Source organism: Poecilia reticulata, linkage group LG14 (genome assembly GCF_000633615.1).
Source record: "Poecilia reticulata strain Guanapo linkage group LG14, Guppy_female_1.0+MT, whole genome shotgun sequence".
Lineage (NCBI taxonomy): Eukaryota > Metazoa > Chordata > Actinopteri > Cyprinodontiformes > Poeciliidae > Poecilia > Poecilia reticulata.
Genome location: NC_024344.1, coordinates 22,977,060 through 22,997,699, shown reverse-complemented (window position 1 = coordinate 22,997,699; position 20,640 = coordinate 22,977,060). Strand labels below are relative to the sequence as shown.

At 38.2% G+C, this 20,640-nt stretch overlaps 1 protein-coding gene across 1 annotated transcript in view; it reads right to left on the bottom strand.

The window, feature by feature from the left end:
* pof1b (POF1B actin binding protein) overlaps nucleotides 1-19,358 on the bottom strand; it is a 34,712-nt gene extending 15,354 nt beyond the window's left edge. The window contains exons 1-2 of the mRNA XM_008428481.2: nucleotides 18,941-19,358; nucleotides 13,196-13,282 (exon numbers count right to left, since the gene is read on the bottom strand). Of these exons, the coding sequence (XP_008426703.1) occupies nucleotides 13,196-13,282; nucleotides 18,941-19,336 (483 nt within the window). The 5' untranslated portion in view covers nucleotides 19,337-19,358. The remainder of the gene's footprint in view (nucleotides 1-13,195; nucleotides 13,283-18,940) is intronic.
* Between the last annotated feature and the right edge of the window lie 1,282 nt (nucleotides 19,359-20,640).

Genomic DNA, 20,640 nt, shown 5'->3' with positions numbered 1-20,640 from the left:
AGCAATTGAGATTAGGAGACTAAAGTCAAGTGGTCTCTTACTACTGCACAGACCAGATAAAACAGTGATTTGCTGTGGTTTCTCTAACTGTCCTTATTTGGAGAGAAAACTATTCAGGCAGAGTAAGAGCGTAAGAAAGAGATCAAATGCTTGAGTCTGTTAATTGTGCTTCAGTTTTTAATACAAAAGTCCAAACTGTCATAAGTTTTTGTTGACGTGGAGGACACAAATGCAAGCAGAAGGAATGAAATTCTCAGACACGTATTAAGTATTAAGTGAATGCAAACAAACAGGAGACTGGAGAAAAATAAATATGGAGGTAGAACAAAGGCTGCAAGCAAACCAGGAGTCTGATTAAATGAATGTGAAACAGCAGACAAAGAGCAAGGATGGAGGTATGAAAGAGGCGCAGACATTATTCTACACTACAGCAGAAGACAGGAGAAATTCAGAGCAAGATCTACAATCTAGAGACCACCCAAGAACCGCCTACAGTACTTCTCTCACTGTTTCCAAACACTGGATGTAGTTCATTTAGCAAGTGCTACACAACCCTGTTTACTATCAATTCAAATTTTTTGCACCAATGACACAAGAAGAAGAAACAATGTAGAGGTTGAAGGAAAATGGCCAGACAGAATTCCACACTTCATGGAATGAGTGAATGTCATGACAGGTTCCCACTGAACACTTTTCAGTGCAATATAGATAAACTTGCTAATGCTACACAGGACTGTATTGCAGATGGATGCATTAGCTTGCACCTCAATAGGAAATAGGTTGCTGTTTAACTGGAAATTCAGAGATTGGATGAGATGAACTCCAGGGATGCAGAGTTTTGTCCTTCAGAAACCGTTTACGGGGAGGGCAGAATGAAACGACACTCTAGGAATTTCTACATGGCACAACCCATTCAATCAGGTGGCTAAAAATACCCAAGTGTTTCCAACTCCAACTGCTTCCTGCTTAAAGTCTTGTGAAAAAGCCTGCTGTGTGCTACTCATGCATACATAAAATACACTAGTGTAAGATAACGGCAAAATATATCAACAAGAACCTTGCAGACAACACGCACTATTTGAATTAAAATTAAAAAAAATGTACCAGAAAACTAGCAATGGGTCATCATAGGGTCTGTCACCAAGATCCCAAACCTACGGACAAATGATTGATGAATCAATCATCTCAATCTCACTAACAACATGTAAATCTTACTGAAGAACTGTGGAATGAGCTGAATATATAGAGATATTTAAAGCAGAAAGGTAAAGCAAAGATTGTAAAAAGTCAGCAAATCAGTAAGGTGCAATTAACAAATGTCTGAACTGTAAGACTGTCTCACTGGCAAACCATGTTTCCTTCAATTAAAGACAAAATGTTTTCCTCCCTGTAAATCCTAACGATGACTTCATGAGTCAGCACACCTGTAAGGAATGTTCCCATCTGTTTCAATTTGCATGTCCTCCAACTAAACTCAAACGAAAACACAAAAGATCTGGATACTGATTCGTTGGCACTGCCTGCCAAGCTGTGGCTATCCAATCAGAACCAAATTACCCATTTAGAGTATCTGATAAGACCAAATCAAAAATCAAAAACCACATCAAAGGTACTGATGACGTCTTAATGAAGATAAATATAAATAATTACTCACAACTAAAAAGATATTTTACACAGGTCGACTCCCACACCTGGGAAGGTTATTGTATCACGCTATCAAAACAGAACCTGTCTCCAGTGTTTGAACAAGGGCTTGGTGGCAATGGGAGAAACTCCCATGACACATATCTGTGGTATCTGATTGGCTGCAGAGAACGTGGTATAAAAACCTGCAGGCTGGTCTATAATCATGCAGAGCTCAGAGGTCGCTGTGTCAGGTTTGAAAAAGAGCGTCTCTTACCGTACATGGTAATTGGAGCAAATGCAAACAGCAGAGGTGTAAAAAGCAAAACCTGCTTACATGGCGGAGCAGCGTACATGGAGGTGGGTGTGTGAGCTTCACACACACATGCCTGTCATACCCGTAGAAAAAGGGAGAGTGAAGATAAAGAAGAATCATGAACCAGTCTGCACACTACACAGCTCTAGGGTGAGAGCTTGTTATCCAACCAGACCAACCAGTGGGTGTCAGCCCCAACAATAGTACACATTGTACATCTGTGTTCTTTACCTTTATCTAAACTTTAAGGTTAACAGGATCGAAAACAGCAGTTCTGAAATGAAAATCAAAAACCGTGTTTAGTCGGCTTTAATTGCGCTGTAGTTCATTTGCCTAGAAAGGTTGGGGCATTGATTGAATGTGCAACCAAACTCTGATACGGACCCTGAAGTGAACTCTGGTGCAGTTTGAATGCATGTGTGAATAGCAAGCGGGACAGAGAATGCTCCAAAAGTAGGACGCGAACTACAGCGCAGGGCATTCTGGGTAAACAACCAAACAAAGAAATGAGTCTAATGCTACTGGGAGAAATGATTTGTGGTCTTTTGCCAAAGACAAAAGAGAAATCTGACAACCGCCAAAATCTGACAACCGCCAAAATCTGACACCACTCCATTTTTTATGCTTTATGATGAAGGTAGTTGCGCTGCTTCCGTAGTTCTTGAGGCAGCGCCACCAACAGGCTGGGGGGAACAGATTTTGTTGCAATTCTGGTCCTCAATCGAACTGAACCTAATGGATTATCAGTTGTGAAAACGCCATATGTTTAGTTTGTCACAAAAAAAATAAGAAAATGTGTATTTTGTTTTTTACTCCTTTATTGCAACAATACTTGTCATCACTAGAGGCAATATCAACACAGTCAGCTCAGTGGGATTCAACAACCAGTGGCAATCACAAATTTCCACTCTTAGGGCCCGATTTCATTTACTTAATCTGATCAATGACACCAAGCAAAAGTCAACAGCTAAATTAGCTCTTCGTCACTAACACAGAGGATCTGGTAAGGGTTCAAAAGGGTACAGTTCACACACTCAACTCCGCTACTTATCTCACAAATTCATTTTCTTTACAACTATATCCATTGTAACAAACAGGTTTGCCAACAGCATAACATTTATGGCCCAGAGGTCTTATGCACACATGCATTTTATTATTCTCTTTTCTTTTTAAAACTCATGAATAATTCTATGATATTACACAACCACAAGTACATACACCTACCAAAGACTGTGTGGAATTCATTGATGCGTCACAGCACATTTAGCAGCCTTTATTTATACAACGCAAAGCCATACAGGTTCAAGTCTTGGCCTGGGAACAGAATCTTTTTTGTGATGGGATCCTGACTAAATTAAACCTAAACATATCTTGAAAGACAAACCTAAAGTAAACTCTAAAGCTAGCAGCAGGTAGGTGACTTAGACAGCGGAAGATGTAAGGAGTAAAAGATTTTGTCAGCAGGAGGACATTTTATACTTGCTATGCAGGTTCTGGTTAAAAAGACACAAGGCAGGGATCTGAGCCTGGACCTTTTTGTTGCAAGGCAACAGTGCAATCAACTGCACCATCGAGCAACAACACAATATCCATGTAAAATATCAATAAGAAACAATATCAGCTGCTTGCTGGTAACTGAAATCAAACAGGTAATATCTGGCCCAAAAAACATTTAAAATGTATTCATTTTCTTTCCAGATTGAGAACAAATTATATGCCAAAACTCAAAAGTCAGATTTTCTATCAGTTTGTGGGACAGGGGACCTTGCGGTGCCATTCTGGCTCAGGACTTTGTGTGCCCAAGTAACACTAGAGGTTGTTATTGAAGAGAGGAGGAGTCATCTTTCCACACAAGCTCTTTGTTAGAGTCTGTGTGAGCTTCTTTGTGCTGGAGTACATCAAAATATCTCCCCGTCATTGAGGTGTTTCAGTCAGGATGCTCAGCAAAATAAATTAGCCTTTTTTCCCCAGTTTTATTACAGGTTTCTCATCACGACATTCTCATTGCATCAACTTTAACTACTTCTCTGCAAGTGACAAACAGAGACAATAGAAAGAGGAAATAAAAAGTTGTCAGATTTCCGATTAAAACCTTTTAAAAAGGTCAGAAGACGACAAAAAGTTCAATGAACTGGCAAAACCCTTTCAGGAGGCTGTTTGTGCTGCAAGGATCATCTTTCCAGGAATTACACAGGTACAACAGCATGTTGCTGCCTCAGGCCTTTAACCTGCATCAAAGCAGCTACATGCTACAGATATGCAGTGATCTGAGTAACACAGATGTGACCCATTTGACTTGAAAGGCCCATTTATATTAAAAAAACACATTTACTTCAGCAAAACTATAAAAACAAGCCCTCTGAGCAAATGTCTGAGTCTATGTTGTAGAAAATATTGCAACATTTCTGGAATTTTCCATGTGCAGGAATATGTCTAAATATCAGAAAATATATTTCTGATGGAGGACGATTTTTTGCTAGACCAACCCTGATGCACACTTTTAAAGAAAGTAGATAAATAAAAAAACATATCAAAGATAAACTGTTGAGAATTCTCTTTAGTGTGGTAGCTGGTGCAGAGGGACAAAGAACCACATATTTGCTGTCTCAATGACAATAACTGAAGAGAAACCACAAATGGTGCAAGGAGCTTCTAGAAAGAAAACCCTTTTCTAAGATGGCATGTTAATTATTCAGTGGTTACTTTTAAACAGAACATTTCTTTCCATGTCGCAAGGGTTAGAAAAACAAGAATCACATGGGGTTTTTTTTTTTCCAATATCATGCAGCCCTAATAGTAATAACGACAAACATTCATCAAAGGAATTGAAAACATGGACATGTTGTGATTGTTGCACCACTAATATGAATCCATTCCAAGAAAAGGCTGTGGGCCAAATTCGGTATCTCTCACATCTACAGATTTTCACCATCAGCCAAGCAAAACCTTGGTGACAGATCTCTTCTTCATGCACCAGCTGTCAACATAACTGTTTACCAGAATTACATCACAAAACATTTAGGTGATAGAGATTGGAAAACCAAGTTAGAAAGACATTTAATGCTGCAAAACTAAATATACAAATACTTAGTCCATCAGATTCATTTTAGAAAATCAAATGACCCCAATGAGTTGTAGCTGCTTTGAGAGCCAAAACTTCCTACAGCATAGGATTAAGGTATCATTTCACTCACTATGTGGCTACAATTGCACCTTGCCCCAAAAATATGGTGCAACAGTAAAAATGCTGAATTTCAGAGTGTAAAACTGTAAATACTGCCTCACCATTCATACAAGCAAGCTTTCAATTATTAAGTTAATTAACCAAAAGTAAATTTGTAAAGCTAGCTATACACTAACTTCAATGGATGCAGCAGCCATGTTTATTGAGAATCTGTAAAAATCATTAAGTCTTTCCAGTTAAAGCAAAGCTGTAAATCTACCATAGTTATACATTGGTGGCTTTAAAACAAATTAAAACACTTGAAAGATTTATTTCCAGACTGTAAAAATGATAAACATGACATTCTGTGTTTCCTTCCTCACCACAAAGTGACATCCTGTTTCACTGCCCTGTAATTTAGCTGGAATACTCTCCAAAGGAATGGGGAAACAAATAGTGGAGCAGAAACAAAAAGAGCTACAGTAAGTTGCTGTGGGTCTTAGTTTACGAAACTCAGATAGTCCTGGAGTCTAAATGATGTGACTGAAATCACTACAGGACCGCACTTCTCTCTGCAGCAGAGATAAGCTCAAAGAGAAGTAGACAGTCAGCAGCTGTCGCCCTTACTTCCAATTAAAGCGACTTATCTGTCAGCAGAAGTATTTAAACAAAGTGTGACAGCTTTAAACTGAGCCTTCTTAAACACTGACAGAGCACAAGATTTTCTCTAAAGCATTTACAGACTGCTGCAGCTGCATTATCATCCCCAAGCAGGGCAGTTGTCCACTTCTTATCAGCAGTTTGATAGTAAAAAATCTTTTTAAAAGGCTTCTGCAGGCCTCACAAGTCAGTCTGGCCAACTTATGGCCAAACTCAGCAAGGGGAGAGACTTGAGCTTAGCGCTGAGCACTCTGCTATGACACTAGTAATTAGTAATTACAGTGTTCAAAGCAAAGAGCTTAGTTTATAAAATAGGTTAGCATCTACTTCTCTAAGCTCTGTCATCACACAATTAACAATGTAAAAAGTACATGTCAACCAAACTATCAGCAAGAAATATCGAAATGGGATCAAGCTAACATTATGCTAGCACCTTAGCAAAGATCTTCAGCAAAAATCAGTTTGTTGAACATATTTTGTAGCCTTACACATTTTTGCTTGTTGTTTACAAACAAAAAGTCAGAGTCAGGTGATGCAGAACCACATTCCATCAATTTTATTAAGTTAATGCAATTTTTAGAGTTCCACCAGCCTCCCAAGGAGGCTGGAGCAGCAGGTGTGCAGACTAGCTAGCCAGACTGATAATTTTAGGAGGATGAATGTAATAACTTATTTTGGCTTTAAATAAAAGCAATTCTTATGCAACATCTCTGTAAATACTTTTATGCAGTGGTTCAGTTTTCAGTTTGGTCATAGGAAGGTTCTGTCAAATGAAGTAGACAGCATGGAAAGATTTTTTTTCTTAAAATATCTGATGCATGAATGAATGTACCCTTTTGAAGGTAAAGAATGGTCAGGTATTCTGTTCATAACTTCATAATTGGCTGCCTTGATGATGCACGTTAATGAATTTGCTTACTACTAGTTGCCTAAAAAATTACATTCAGACCTAGTAATGGTTTGTTGCATGGAAAAAAGTAAAGGTGGAAACAGATTATGGGATTACCAGTTGAGTAATAAGCAACTGTCAAAATCCAGGTGTATGAGCATTTCTGTTTACTTTGCTAAGATAACTGTGCTGAAAGCTATCGTGAGAACAGGCTGCTAAGACATAAAATCATCTAAAAAAAAAAAAGAGCAGATCTAATAATGTCACAGTTTGACAGGGTGTTAATTTGGGTTTTTAAGAAAATAAGGGGTAAGTGTTCAATGGATTTTATATTCAAGACTAAACAAGAAAACAACAGGCCGAAAGCCTGATTAGGCCCTGCATTATTGTGCTTAACCAATGGGATTTCTTCTCAAGCGTACGTGTGCCGACTTGTTTTTAATCTATATCCACCCTAAAGCTGAGTCCTCTTCAACAATAACAGTCTTTTACTGCATAAGGTCCACGTTTTACTGCACCAGAATCAAGCCAGTCATTGAAATTATAACTCACGCAGGTGTGTCCCTGGCGTGTACCAACCTGATGGCAGCGTATAACTGCAGGCCAAGATACAGTACAAATTGATCAGGCAGTAACCTCAATCTGTCACAGTTTCATCTGCTCAATCAGAAGAATGTAAGTTACAACTGGATTTTCCAGGACTTGTTTTTATGTGGGAGAAGTAAAACATTTGCATGTCATATTTAGCGAACCCGACCCCGGATAAGCGGAAGAAAATGGATGGATGGATGGATGGATGGATTTAGCGAATGTCACTATAATAGCCAACAGTCAAATGACACTTCTCTCACTGGTTTTATGCTCAAATTCTGCTTGCATCTTATTTTAGGCAGCTTTTGGTAAAACAGTCAGTTATTCAGAGTACAGTATACTTCTGGCTTTTCTGCTTCACCACACCTTCCATTTAGAGATCACTCATCGTCATTGTGAATCTGGCATGTGTTGGTTTTGGAAAAGATTTTTCATTCCTGTCACAGACTATGAAAGAAGGCTTGAACGATGATGACTACTTGGTCAAAACCGTTCCACAGATGTAACTCTAAATCACCGATTGCTGTTCCTAAAACTGGCCAAACACACAGAAGGGTTGTGACAATATATTAAATGCAGCCCTATGTCATCTGCAAATGTGAGTGTGACAATATGAATGGAAAGATTGTATTAGTCTTCTTCAAATTTAAAAAAAATTGTAGAAGTAAAGCTGTGTTGCATTCAAACTTATTTTTAGTAGAATTAAAACGTTAGCTATAGCCCTATTTTTCTGTGCTACAGTCCAACGTGTTGTTTAGCACAAGCTAATGCTATATAGCTAACCTCAATTCTCCCATTGAAAGAATACAACCCTAGAACACAAACTTAACTTAAGGATTATACATTATGTATTCTATAATCTTCTTTGACATGGTATTTATGTTTATATCTTGTTCTCTATTGTCTGTTTTATTTTGTGTATGTTTGTTTGAGAAAACAAAAGAACATGAGGAGAAAAAAACAGAACTGCTGCATAATCGGTGTTCAAAGATTTCAAAATAAGAAAAATAAATATTGACTACTTCTAAACTTCTTAATAGTTTCTAACCAAAATTTCAACACAGTTGAACATTATTCAATTGAAAGTTTACAAAAGAGCCAAGTAAATTAAAGCAGAAAGAGAGTTTTTCCCACCACTTCCTTTGGACTAGGAAGATGGAGTATCACATAGAACCAATGTGTGAGATCAGATCATGCAGATTCCATAAATCTAGGATCTCCTTGCTGCAAGGCAAAAATGTTGCCAACTACAGCAGTATGCAGTTCACTCTATTAAATCCGTTTCTCAATTTTTTTGCTGCCTACTGTCTCACATGTTGACATAGCAGCTAACACAATCCTAGCAGTAAATCACCTCGTTGGTTGCCGGTGTGTGTTCGTAACCCAGGAGTAAGAGTCACAGTTGTTCTTGCACACCATTAGTGTTCAAACAGCAGAGGTCAAACCCCAAGTCCTCCCTGACGTTAAACACCTCCGCTGGAATCCACCAGAGCTGATCCTTTTTTACTCATTTCAAGCACAAACATGTGTTTCAGGCCTCCACACCCACTAGTAGTTTGTTTTTATTACAAACACATGTGGAGTGTCGAGAGATTTCCACATATTTTCACATCTGGTAAAAATAGCATCACAACAGCAACACAGGCCTAGGAAATGGTTTCAGATGTATAATATTGTGAAAAGCTAAAAAAAAAAAAAACTGAAAACAGAAAAAATGAAGTCCGGATTGACAACCAGTCCCTGTTTCTGTTGCTTAAGAAACCACTAAGAGGTGTGGCTGCTTCACTGCAACACGTTTCTTTAAATTTTGTCACCACCCAAAACATTTTCCTATAACCAGGTTGACAGAATCTAGAGGACAAGTGCCTGAGGCCAGACAGTCAAAATCATTTTCTGAAGTACTAATTAACAAGAAAGAACAAACACCAGATAGGTAAGATGAAACCAAAAACCATTGGAGAAACTGGAGATGATTAAAGGGATTGAATCATTGAGTTCAATTACAGGGCAAGTGTTTTCCTGACCAGATTAGGGCCTAGTTCTCTATTCAGAAGCAGAGCAGAGTTTCAGGCAACATATCTGTGTGAGTTGTCAGTCAACTGTGTATAAAAACTACATTAGGGGTTAGAGACTTTTCATTTACTAAAATAAAGCTAAAATATTGTAATACTCTGGAAACTGGAGATTTCCATACATCACAAGCTCTCGGTGTCCTTCATGGAGATAACATGCTAAATGCAGGCCAACTACCGGGCCAGGTGACTCGGGTAGAAATATATGAACATTACACAACTAACAGTGCAGGACAAATATTAATATGCTAGCTCCAAAATCTTTATGAACAAATCAAACAAGTAGTGTCTTTTAGATTGGGCTAATCTAGATTTTGCTTTCGTTGCCAACAATAAATACATAGCTACACCAAGAAAATTAAAATAATCAAACCTAAAAAAAATACATGCAAAGCTCTTTTTGTTTTATATCCATTTGGTGTTTTATTATAACTTTGTAATTTTTTTTGTTTTTATTATGTAAAGCATTTCAAACTGCCTTGCTGCTGGAATGAGCTATACAAATGAACTTGACTGATTGATATAAGATTCACATATCCATTTTCCACAAATTAATACATCTTTGTTCTTTTTATTAAAATATTGTGTTTGATTTGCTGTCAGGCAAGTTAAATGATTATTTTCTTTGGTAAGTAATTCTTTTTTTAGCCTGTTTCTGGATTTCCAGTCAAAACGCTGCTCCAGTAGGTGGCAAAAACTCTAACATTATTGACATCAGCAGTCTAAAGAAATGTATTATGAGCAAGGCTGAAGATGTGTCAGGCCATCTGTCGGTAACGTCTACTGCTGAGGTTTACTGAAAACATTCAGGTCAGACTCAGAGGTGAAAAACAAAATATGAAAAGGACTCCACTATTATTGTAGCATAGAAAGCCATTTCAAGCATGTAGGAAGTAATCTGCTGCGTCACTGTTTCTAAAAATCTGCTGACTGTATGCAAATAAAATAAGCAAATATTTTAAAAATGTCCTTTTTTTGTCCAACATAAAATTATAGACGAGAAGCACAATTACAGAGGAAAATATCTTTTAATGCAGAGAAACTTAGTCTTTATGGGCATATTATCATAAATTTTACTGCAAGGCATATTTAAATAGTGATTCGCCAATCAGGCAGCCAGTTATCAAAATTAGACATTTTTTCCCCTCAGGCATCTCAAACTGGTAACAGGAAGGTCAAGCAGTGGAAAGACTGATTTGTTTTTTTTCTGGGTAATACATCAAAACTAAAAATTTCCACGTTTTTTAGTCTATAAACGCACCAAAAAAGACATGGCCTTTTATGCATTTTTGTTTTGAGTTCAGTAAAAGAAAGTCAAACAAATGTTACAGAATGTTACAGAGACAGATAATCTCTAACAAAATAATCAATCTTCTCCCTGTTCTGCATAATTACTCCGCTCAGTCAGAAACAGCCAATCAGAACTAGCAGTAATCAGTTAGCCGACATGCTATCAGGAAGTTTTCATTCAGTAACTCAGGTGGCTCTTTATTGTAATGGATCCTGTATTTGCCTTTGAATGTTAAGTTTTATACTTGAATTTCTTTGGCAATGTTGAGAGGTTTTATTTTGACTTTTTGCATTATTTAGCCGCTTCAGAGCCTTCATACGTTTTCAGTCTGTTAAAGATAGTATTATCAATAGTAGTACAATTTGCACAATGCCCGTTTTGTTCTTTTCTTGGGAAAAGTTATTAAAAACAAGTTTTTGTCTAAATTAAGGTGAATTCATGGTTACTTTTTCCACATCCTGTAACCGGTAGAGCTTATGATTAAAAAAAATTATTATGTGATCGGTATCGGTGATCGGAATTGGCAGGAAAAAACCTGATCGGCACATCTCTCATAAATAGTTATACATTTACTTCAAAAATGGATATTAACATTTAAATATTGACAAAAAAAAAGCTTTCTGTAGAATGTAGTAAATGGACCGCCAACTTCTAGGTATAGTCCAGCATGATTTTTTGTTTTTGTTTTTGTTTAACTGTTTTTTTGAGCAAACTTCAGGATTTCCAGTTCAAGAAAGCTCTCAACAGCAGCCCAGTTTGGTGGTGGATGGGCTTCTTCTGACCAAGCGTTCCCTCCTTCTCAGCTAGACAGCAGGTTAGAGGTCCAAAGTGTCACAGCAGTGGTAATTACTCCTCCTCTTTTCATGTGAACGCAGCTTAGACTTTTGTCAGGCTGTGCCAAGTCAAATGACACAGACACACCATAAATCAAAGAGCCTCCCTGCTAAATACACGACGCTGCAGGTTCACATCAAAGGAATGTTCCCCACCTATTGCAAAGGCTTCTGGGACGTAGCCAGACACGCCCCAGTTCTAACACTCATCCTTGCAACAGTAGGAGTTCCTGTGATTGTGAGCAAAGTGGGGCTAAGTGTGTGAATGTGGAGTAAGGAGGGCGAGGCTGCACATTCAGCTCCGAAGTCTCAAACAAAGAATACGCGCGACTCTCCCACCTCAGAGTCATGTTCTGCATCCGCCAAATGCTTTCTTTGCAAATGTCATGCAAAAGTTCACTTATGCTCCTACAGACCCAGACGTCTGGCTCATAATCAATTCCAGTCCAATTCTTTAACAATTTATTTAACTATTATGTAGAACAGATTTGTTGTAGGGTGATTTCCTCTTCAAATAATCTTTTACAATTTAGAGGTTGGGCAGTGTTTTAATATCAGACTGGATTAGCTCTCCACCCCCTGAAATCATGTTGACGGATAGAGCCACTGAGTAATTCCAGGGTAAATTTCAACCGTTAGCCGTTTGGTTTCATGGGAGTGGCAAGAAAATGTTTGTGTAATAATCTCTTCCCAACTTCATTAGAAACTTAATTTGTTTCTCATTATCACAGTTACATTTCTTCTCTGAGCTGCAGCGGTTCAGACAGAGTAGAAAAGGAGACTCATTCAGTTTCTGTTTTCAATGACCCGATTGATTTTTATTGAAAAAGGAGCTACATTCTACTTGTTGCAACAAGCTGCTGGCTCGTTTATCTGCAGGAGTGCAGAACGCTCACCTGAGCTCATTAACATCAAGCGTCTGTTGGTGCAGTTTCAACTCGTAGGAGAGCTGCTGCTGGTGTAAGACTCTTCTCCGAGTTTAAATCAAGTGTGCGTTGAAATGACCCTCCAAATGTTTAGCATTTCTAACCAGGTTTTATGAAAACAGTGAAGAAGAAAAAACTCTGCAACTTAAAGTTGGGATTAAAGTTCAAAAGGCTTCTTGTTGACAGGTTCATCTGAATAAACTGGAAAACCTTTTGCCACCATCAATAAATAAAATAATTTTCATGATAGTGTCAGAACAAAAACAACATCATTTATCGCAATAATTTCTGGAACAATTTATTGCTCAGCAAAATTTGCACTTGTGACAGGCCTAGTCCAATCCTATTTCTCCCTACCCCAGAAAGGACACTTCTGACACCTCTAGTTCTGTAGTGGAATAACACAAAGGATGGGACAGTTAGGGCTCAATATATATTTGTGAAAAGTCCTGCTTGTTGTGTTTTCAACACATTTTCCTTCCACTCAATTTTACATTAACATGCTTGCATGACTAGATTTTTTAGCAATAACGTTTTGTGGTGTACCTTCCTATGGAGAAATGTCAAAACTTTCCCATTGATTGTGTGCAATAGTAATAATTGTTATTGCACTTTTTTAATTTCTGTAAGCTGTAATTAACAACAACAAGCAAATCAGGGCGTACAGTCTGAAATTACAAACGTGCTCCCATTTTCCAAACCAATGTTCATCCAGACATGAAAAATAATTCAATTCCATGTTTTTCCTTGACTGTGTATTCCCTTTTCACCAATCAGACTTTGCAGTACGGTTCATGGTGCATTTTTATGTGCATCTGTTAGGCCACTCACCTCCTGCTCCACCTCCAGCAGGCTTGCCTCACTCTTGTTGGGACTGGACGCCTGGCTGAACACGGAATGGCTGCTTTGAGCATCGGTCTGAAACAAACAACCAGATAAAGAAGCCAGAAGAGAATCAGACTCTGTCTTTTTGAACATCAGACCCAGAAATTAGGACTTTACTGGTTTCTAATGTAAAAAAATAAAACATAAAAACAAATATCCAAAAGTATCACTAAGCAAAACAGCTAGAAGGTTTACTTGTGACTCACACAAGTAAACCTTAATTTTACTATGTAATTAATGTTATTACATAGTAAAATTAATGGGCTATGACAAGTAGAGGCTGATTTTATTGTAATTCCTTGAGGTTAAGAACGAAATATGCAAACAGAAGAAGTCAATATTAACATAAGTATGATTTGATCCCGTCTGCTGATGAGATTAAACCCGCAGCTTTTAAAAATCTCCAAAAAGAAATTAGATGCTTGCAAGAAAAAGGTGTTCTACATTTTCTCATGACTTGGGAAAAAAAACATACATTGTAATAATGAAGACTTTGGTGTTTACAGTCAGTGAAGCAGGTGTTGACGTCTGTCATTTTACCCTGATGTCACTCTGAAGGTATGAGCAAAACAAAAAGCCAACTGTAAGCCAGAATTACCTCCTGATATGACAAGATATGATTTACCATTCCTATAGCCTTAAGTCCTCCACTACAGTAGGGATGGACCATAAGGCTAAAACACTTACCACCACATATACGAATCATATTAGTCGATATGAATAATTATTGATTAATTTTTTGTTTTAAATATTTGAAATACTGCCAAACTGGTGGCGTAACCTTTCCTGTTTTATCCAGTTTTCACTCCACGCCATTTATTTTTATTTTTCAGTGGTTATGAGGCACCGTGGCCTTAAACTGCTGCTGCACAAAAAAGAGTGAGTGAGTTAGTTTATGCCGCCTTGCTAGAGCCTTTTCCCTGCCTACATCCCCCAGAATGCCATGTGGTTCTGGACCAAAGTGCAGTGAAATTATTGAATATTTTGTAAGACACATATTGATATTGATCCCATGTCAATTGCAATATCTTGCAATTAATTTCTTGTCCAGCCATCCCTGCTGGGGTTTTTTATGTTTAGATTAGCTCACTATAATCCTCATCTACAATGACAGTGCTCTACAAATTATTCAATTCTAAATAATTATGTTATTATGTATATGATAAATATTTTATATTATGTATGTCTTTAGCTTGACTCGTTAAAAAGTGGAAATAAAAACCAATTCTATTCTTTTTTTACACTGGAAATATGATGTCAGATTTGATTTTGATGCCGTGTTTCCTTAAAAACTAAATTCAGACAGAACATTATGTAATATGTTTAAAAATCCACATGTTAAAGAGAAAGGAGCTGAACACACAGGAAGCAGAGTTAATCACTGCACTGTGGTAAGCTGCTGCTATGTGTGTTACAAATGTAAGCTGCAGCAGAGTCACAGAGGGTGTGGCACATATTACTCATTATTAAAAAAAAGCACCTCAAATACCTTGATAATAGTCTAGTATGCTGAAAACCAAACAAATCAGTAACTAAGGAAGTGTGTAGAAGGCCAAATTATGCATAAAGGCAAAAGAGGAAGACATGGAGAAGCTGATATAATTCAAATGTTTTACAGCCTGCAGCAGGAGTCTTCTGTAAACCTCTGTGAAATCATGAGCGGAGCAAAAACAAGTTAATCGGCAAGAACTTAGATTCAGGACCAGACTGGTGCAATTAACAAGAAAACAAGCAGAAACTCAGACAATTGGCAGAACCATTAATGAGAGTTTATATTAATAAAGTAACTTTATACTGTAGTGAGGTACCGACTGTTAATCAAAAGGTTTTTCAGAACTCTGTTTCTGCTTCAGCAGTGTTCACCTTGCAAAAGAAGGGAACAGTTTCCATCGGGATAATTAAAAGGAAGGCCATCTCCTGGTTGTTTCTCAATGGAGGTGTCCTAACTAAAGTATTTTATATGACAAACCACCAGAAAGAAGAATTGCAAATCAGAAGGAGGCTGGTGAATGTCTGATTGCTTACAAATAAAAATGTGAAAATTAAGGTGTCCAAATATATTCAACCCGTTTAAACTCCTAAACAAAATCTTGGGCAACCAATGCAGAAGTCACCTAATTAGTGAATAGAGTCCACCTGGGTGTAATTTGTGGTTTTCTACAGATCATTAGTTAACAAACAGCATTATGAAGATTAATAAACACAGCAGATAGGTCAAGGAGATAATTTTGAAGTCTATCCATTAAAGGTTAACTGGGCTATCCCTAACCCTAGTGCGCCATTCATAAACATTAGTTGCTACACCAAGAAAATACTTAGCAAAAGCTTATGCTAATGCACCAAATTCAACCATGTTGATGTACACAGTGTGTCAATAATAAAACGTGGGACAGTACATCTCCCTTAACAGGGTCAAATTTGTTATTTCACACCTACCTGCATGATATACTGCGTTAACGGTCTTCCCCTACTTCAAAATAAGAGCATGAATATAAAAATATTAACTACTAAAAGAATTCTTAACAGTTCGTAACCAAAACCAAAAGTTTACGTACCACTGCTACGGATTATTTGAAAAATGGAAAGAGTACAGAAAGGAAATGCAAGGCACGCAGATTAATTAAAGAAGCAGACAAGAGGTTCATGCTAACACTGGAGGTGCTGCAGAGATGATTAGATCAAGCTGAAATATCTGTTGGCAGGACAACTGTTAGCTGGACACTCCAAAAAAAGTGGCAAGCAAAAACCTGTTCACAGTTTGCTTAAAGCCATGTAGGAGGCACAGAAAACATTTGGACAAAGCTGTGCTGGTGAAATGTTGAATACTACAGAACCATTACGGGACATTCCTTGGGGAAAATCTTGAGACTTGGGTGGAAGTTCAACTTCCAGCAAGATACGTCTCTAAACATACAACCAAAACTATAATGTAACGGCTTAGATTCAAACAAAGTCATGTCATGTTTTTAAATCTTAAAGAGGTGTAGTATGTCTTTTAACAATCCTTCATGAGTTATAAAACCCGGAAGTTCAAACCTGGAAGGTTCACACTCTGCGGGAGTTTGTTTTATATGCAAATTAGCAAAAGATCTGCAGGTATGCGGACCTTTACGTCATCTGCTTTCTGTTCATCATATTCCTGACAGATACTCTAGGCTGTGAAAATTCAGACCCCGGTGTGAGAACTGAGAACCTGGTGCCACATAGCACACATCCCCACAGCGCCTCAGCCTGTCTGAGGCCTCAGCCCTGCACCGCATTTGTCTTCCTCTGACATCTGTGACGGATCATGACTGGCAAACTAATAAACAGAGATGTCTGACAGCTCAGTGTGAGCCCAAACTGATTTGAGAAAACAAAACAAGAAATCAAGTTGGAGTTAGGTCTGACTTAAAGCTTCTACAGCAGAATCAGCTCTTAATACGAGTTATTTACCTGGTTGAGAAAAACAAAAAAAACCAGTCCACCAGGAAGCCTCGCATACTTTTGTCTCAATAACTAGGTCATGATTTACAAGTACAGTTTTGACTTGTTAAAATCTGAACAAAATACAGCAGAAAAGTGAACACAGTGAAGAATGACACACAATGACCTTAAACATCCAGGATCATAAGTCAAGAGCCAAACATTTTCAAGTTGCCACAAATGACATTTTAAACAGTTTAACAAGAAGCCATTCGCTATTAGGAGTCTGAGAGTGAACTGAAATAATAGGAGAATCAAAAATAATGGTTTAGTTCATTATGTTGCTTTTGTTTTGTTTGTTTTTTTTCAGAAATGCAAACACTGCATCATAACATACCTTGATTATTGGGTCGAGAGTCGAGAAACCATTAGACTTGACTGAACATGTTAACAAAATCAACCAAACAACAAATCTCTCCGAATTTCACACCTACAAACTCTGAAGTAACATGATCACTATTGGGTATGCTTCAGAACTGTGGGTGCCGCTGATTTAATGAGATACAAACTAGATGTGTAAACAAAGAGTATTTCTTGAGCTGTAACACATTTCATGATCTGCACCAATAGTGGGCTTTTAAGGTTAGCTTTTTAGAGAAACCCTCGACTTATGGGAGGGTTTCTGTTGATCTGTCTGACTTGGAATTTGAAGACAAAAGGAATTCATTACTATTCATATAAAGATTAAAGAATAATTGGTCTCAGTGTTAAGACACATTTGTGTTTACTTTGAGTCTGGAATGGTTGCTGACATATGCCAGATTAGATTGGGTGTTGGTTATTTTATTCCCTTCACGTTTTTGCACTTTCCTCGTTTTGTTCTACACTCAACTACCTTACTGTAAGTCACGGCTTCCAGGACATTAGTATCCACTTTTCAAACATATGATTTGTAATGTGGACCCTCCCATATTTCTGGTTCCATGTTAGCAGACAGAGCTCGAATGAATGGATTGACCAGAGCCTCTGCGTCTCAATGACATTTAGAATTGTTATTTTTATCAATTTGCCTTTTATCCAATTCACAAACCCATTTTATACCCAGGGTTTTGTCACTTATTACCATATCATTGTCATGTGTTAACCACTTAGCCATTTATTTCTAGTTATTTAGGAATGTTTATAACTAAAGACACTTAACAGCATCTTTTCTGTAGATTTTACCACGAGCGTTGCTCGTGGTTCCAATCTCTGGTTTGGCCACTCTTTTCAAACATGGTCATGACTCTTGATCAAATTAAATCAAATCTGAGAAACCTCATATTTATTCGTTTTACTTTTTGAAGTTGCATAAGCACATTTCCTTGCAGAACAGTTCGATTTGATATTATGTCAACTATTACTCAAACCATCAGTTGTCAAAGTGGATACAAAACAGTCCTTGTGCAAGTTTGGTTACAGACGGCAAAAACCTACAAATGTATGAAGCAACAACACTCCTGGCTGACGTTATTCCTCTGCTTCAGTTAAACACCTCACAATCCTACAGGCATTACTATCACATGACCAAACAAATACCAGCCATGTCCCTCCCCCTTTACAAAACACACAAACACGGGGGATAAAGATGGTAATAAACATCCGTTATGATTTTAAAAAGTAAAATGCAAACAGGAAGATGCTCAAAGATCATAGTTGTCCGTATTTAAAAAGATCGACTAAAACAGAGATTGGAACCTCAACCAAGAGAAATAAGTTGCAAAATGTTCAGAAAATAGTGTATATTAATTCTGTATTTGAGACTTTGGTATTTTTATGACATCTGCTATTAGTACCTGTTTACTTACTATACATAGTTTTACTTATAGGGCCAATATCACATGTTTTAAAATGACCTACAGCAGCCGATACTGATGTTAATGCCGATATTTTGTGCATCCTTAGCAGCAAACAAGAGCAAGAGTTTTGATTTCCCACTTCTAAATTAAAGTGAAGGCAGCATTTGAAGTTGCATGTGACGTAAATGTGCTCCGCCTTTCTTAGTCAGTTTATCGAAATAAGTCAAAGTCCAAAGCAGTAAAATTTTGTTAAAGTTGCAATACATTTGAGTTTCTGAGCTCAAATATGTACCTTAAATCATAAACAAAAACTCCAAGTTTTAATAATTTATGTTCCCTTTAAACTTTTGCTCGAACTAATATTAGGCCAAATGTTTTAAAGTTTTAAGAGCAACATTTTATTTTCTAATGATTCTCTCTTTGGAGGTAGAGAGATGAAAACACTCACCTCAGTAATAAAATTCTGTTGCTGCTGTTGCTGATAGATAATTTCCGTCCCATGGCTGCTGCTGTTGCTCACACGGGGCAGAGTCTGCAGGTACATCGGCTGCACCATCGGCTGCACCATGGGCTGCACCACGGCCTGCTGCATCATGGGCTGCTGCATCATGGGCTGCTGCATGAACACGTAGTTCTGCTGGGGCATGGTCTGCTGCACCGGAACCAGGTACCTCATTGTCCCGTAGGAGCCGTTCATCGCGGTCACCGGCAGCGTAGTCACATTAGAGACCGAAGACAACTGTATCGGTGAAACCGGAGACACCGGGGAGACCTGTGGGAGCGGAGACGCCGGTGACACCGACCTGGTCGAGAACACCTGCGTGGTMACCGGCTCRGATGTCATCGTTTTGTACGTTTGAAWCTTCTGSGTCKWSTGGACAACCGGCTCRGATGTCATCGTTTTGTACGTTTGAAACTTCTGGGTCGACTGGACAACCGGCTCAGATGTCATCGTTTTGTACGTTTGAAACTTCTGGGTCGTATGGTSAGACATGTTGACTCAAAACGTTGGAGCAGGGCAGCTCAGACGGAAAGGAAAATAACCGAAGCTGCAGCAAAAAAAGTTTGGGAGAGTCCACGAAGTTAGGAAAAAAAAGACAACAACACGCAGGATTCTAAAGAGCTCCTCCGTGGGCTTCTCTGTCTGCAAACTGGTGACTCGCCACCGACTGATTTCCTCCTCAGTTGGGAAGACTGGGTAGGAAAGTCCGGTTGGAGGAGTGACTTGTTTGTGAAGGATAACCTGAAACATGAGGGAGGAGCTCTGCTGCTCTGAATGCAAATGTTAGGGAAGGCGGGAGGGCTCAGACACATTTTTACTGTGGAACCCAGCACACAACTTCAGGCATGTCGGCCTAATTATTGCCAACGCCCTGAAACACTCTTTGTGAAGAGTACTCCATTTACTTTCGCATTACTAAAAAAAAAAAAAAAAAGTATTCTACTTTACTTTACACTGTTTCTTTCAAGCCCAAATGTAAAATAACGGACGCACTTTAAAAGCCATAAACAGAAGCTGCAAATTTCAATGGAGGTGAAAAACAAACATGCATAATGTGATTCAGCCGCCAGGTGTAGACAAACACCCGTTAATAAAGAATCCGACACAGTTCCATTGCTTTATCGAAATCCCTGTGGCGGTTTGTGCATGAACATAGGCGTAGGAAGCCGGAGGGGTTGGGGGGGGACATGTCCCCCCCAATATTGGAGAGAGGCACATTCGTCTCCCCCCCCCAATAATTTCACCTCAGTTGCGAAGAATTTTAAAATCTTCTACTCGCATGCTTTTATTTTGAAGGCGCACAACAGCGCATTAGCAGAGCGCTTCCTCTCCCTCCCCCCTCTGAGAGTAAAGGCAGCAGCAGACGGAGTCAGAGAAACTCTGTTTGAATGAGGTAAACAATCTGTCAGGAAGTTTGCCATGAATATTGCTCGTTTATAACATCTTGTTGTCAGTTTATTTTCATATATAGAACTAAATTTTTTTTGGTTAAGCTGTTTTAATTCTGGAATAGTCACATTTCCAAAATTTTACTGCTAACTTTGTTTAAAAGTTAGCTAGTCTAGTCACAATGATTTAGAATGAGACTGAAAAAGCAGCGAAATTAGCCTTTTTATTATTTAAAGTGAGCAACACCTGATCATACT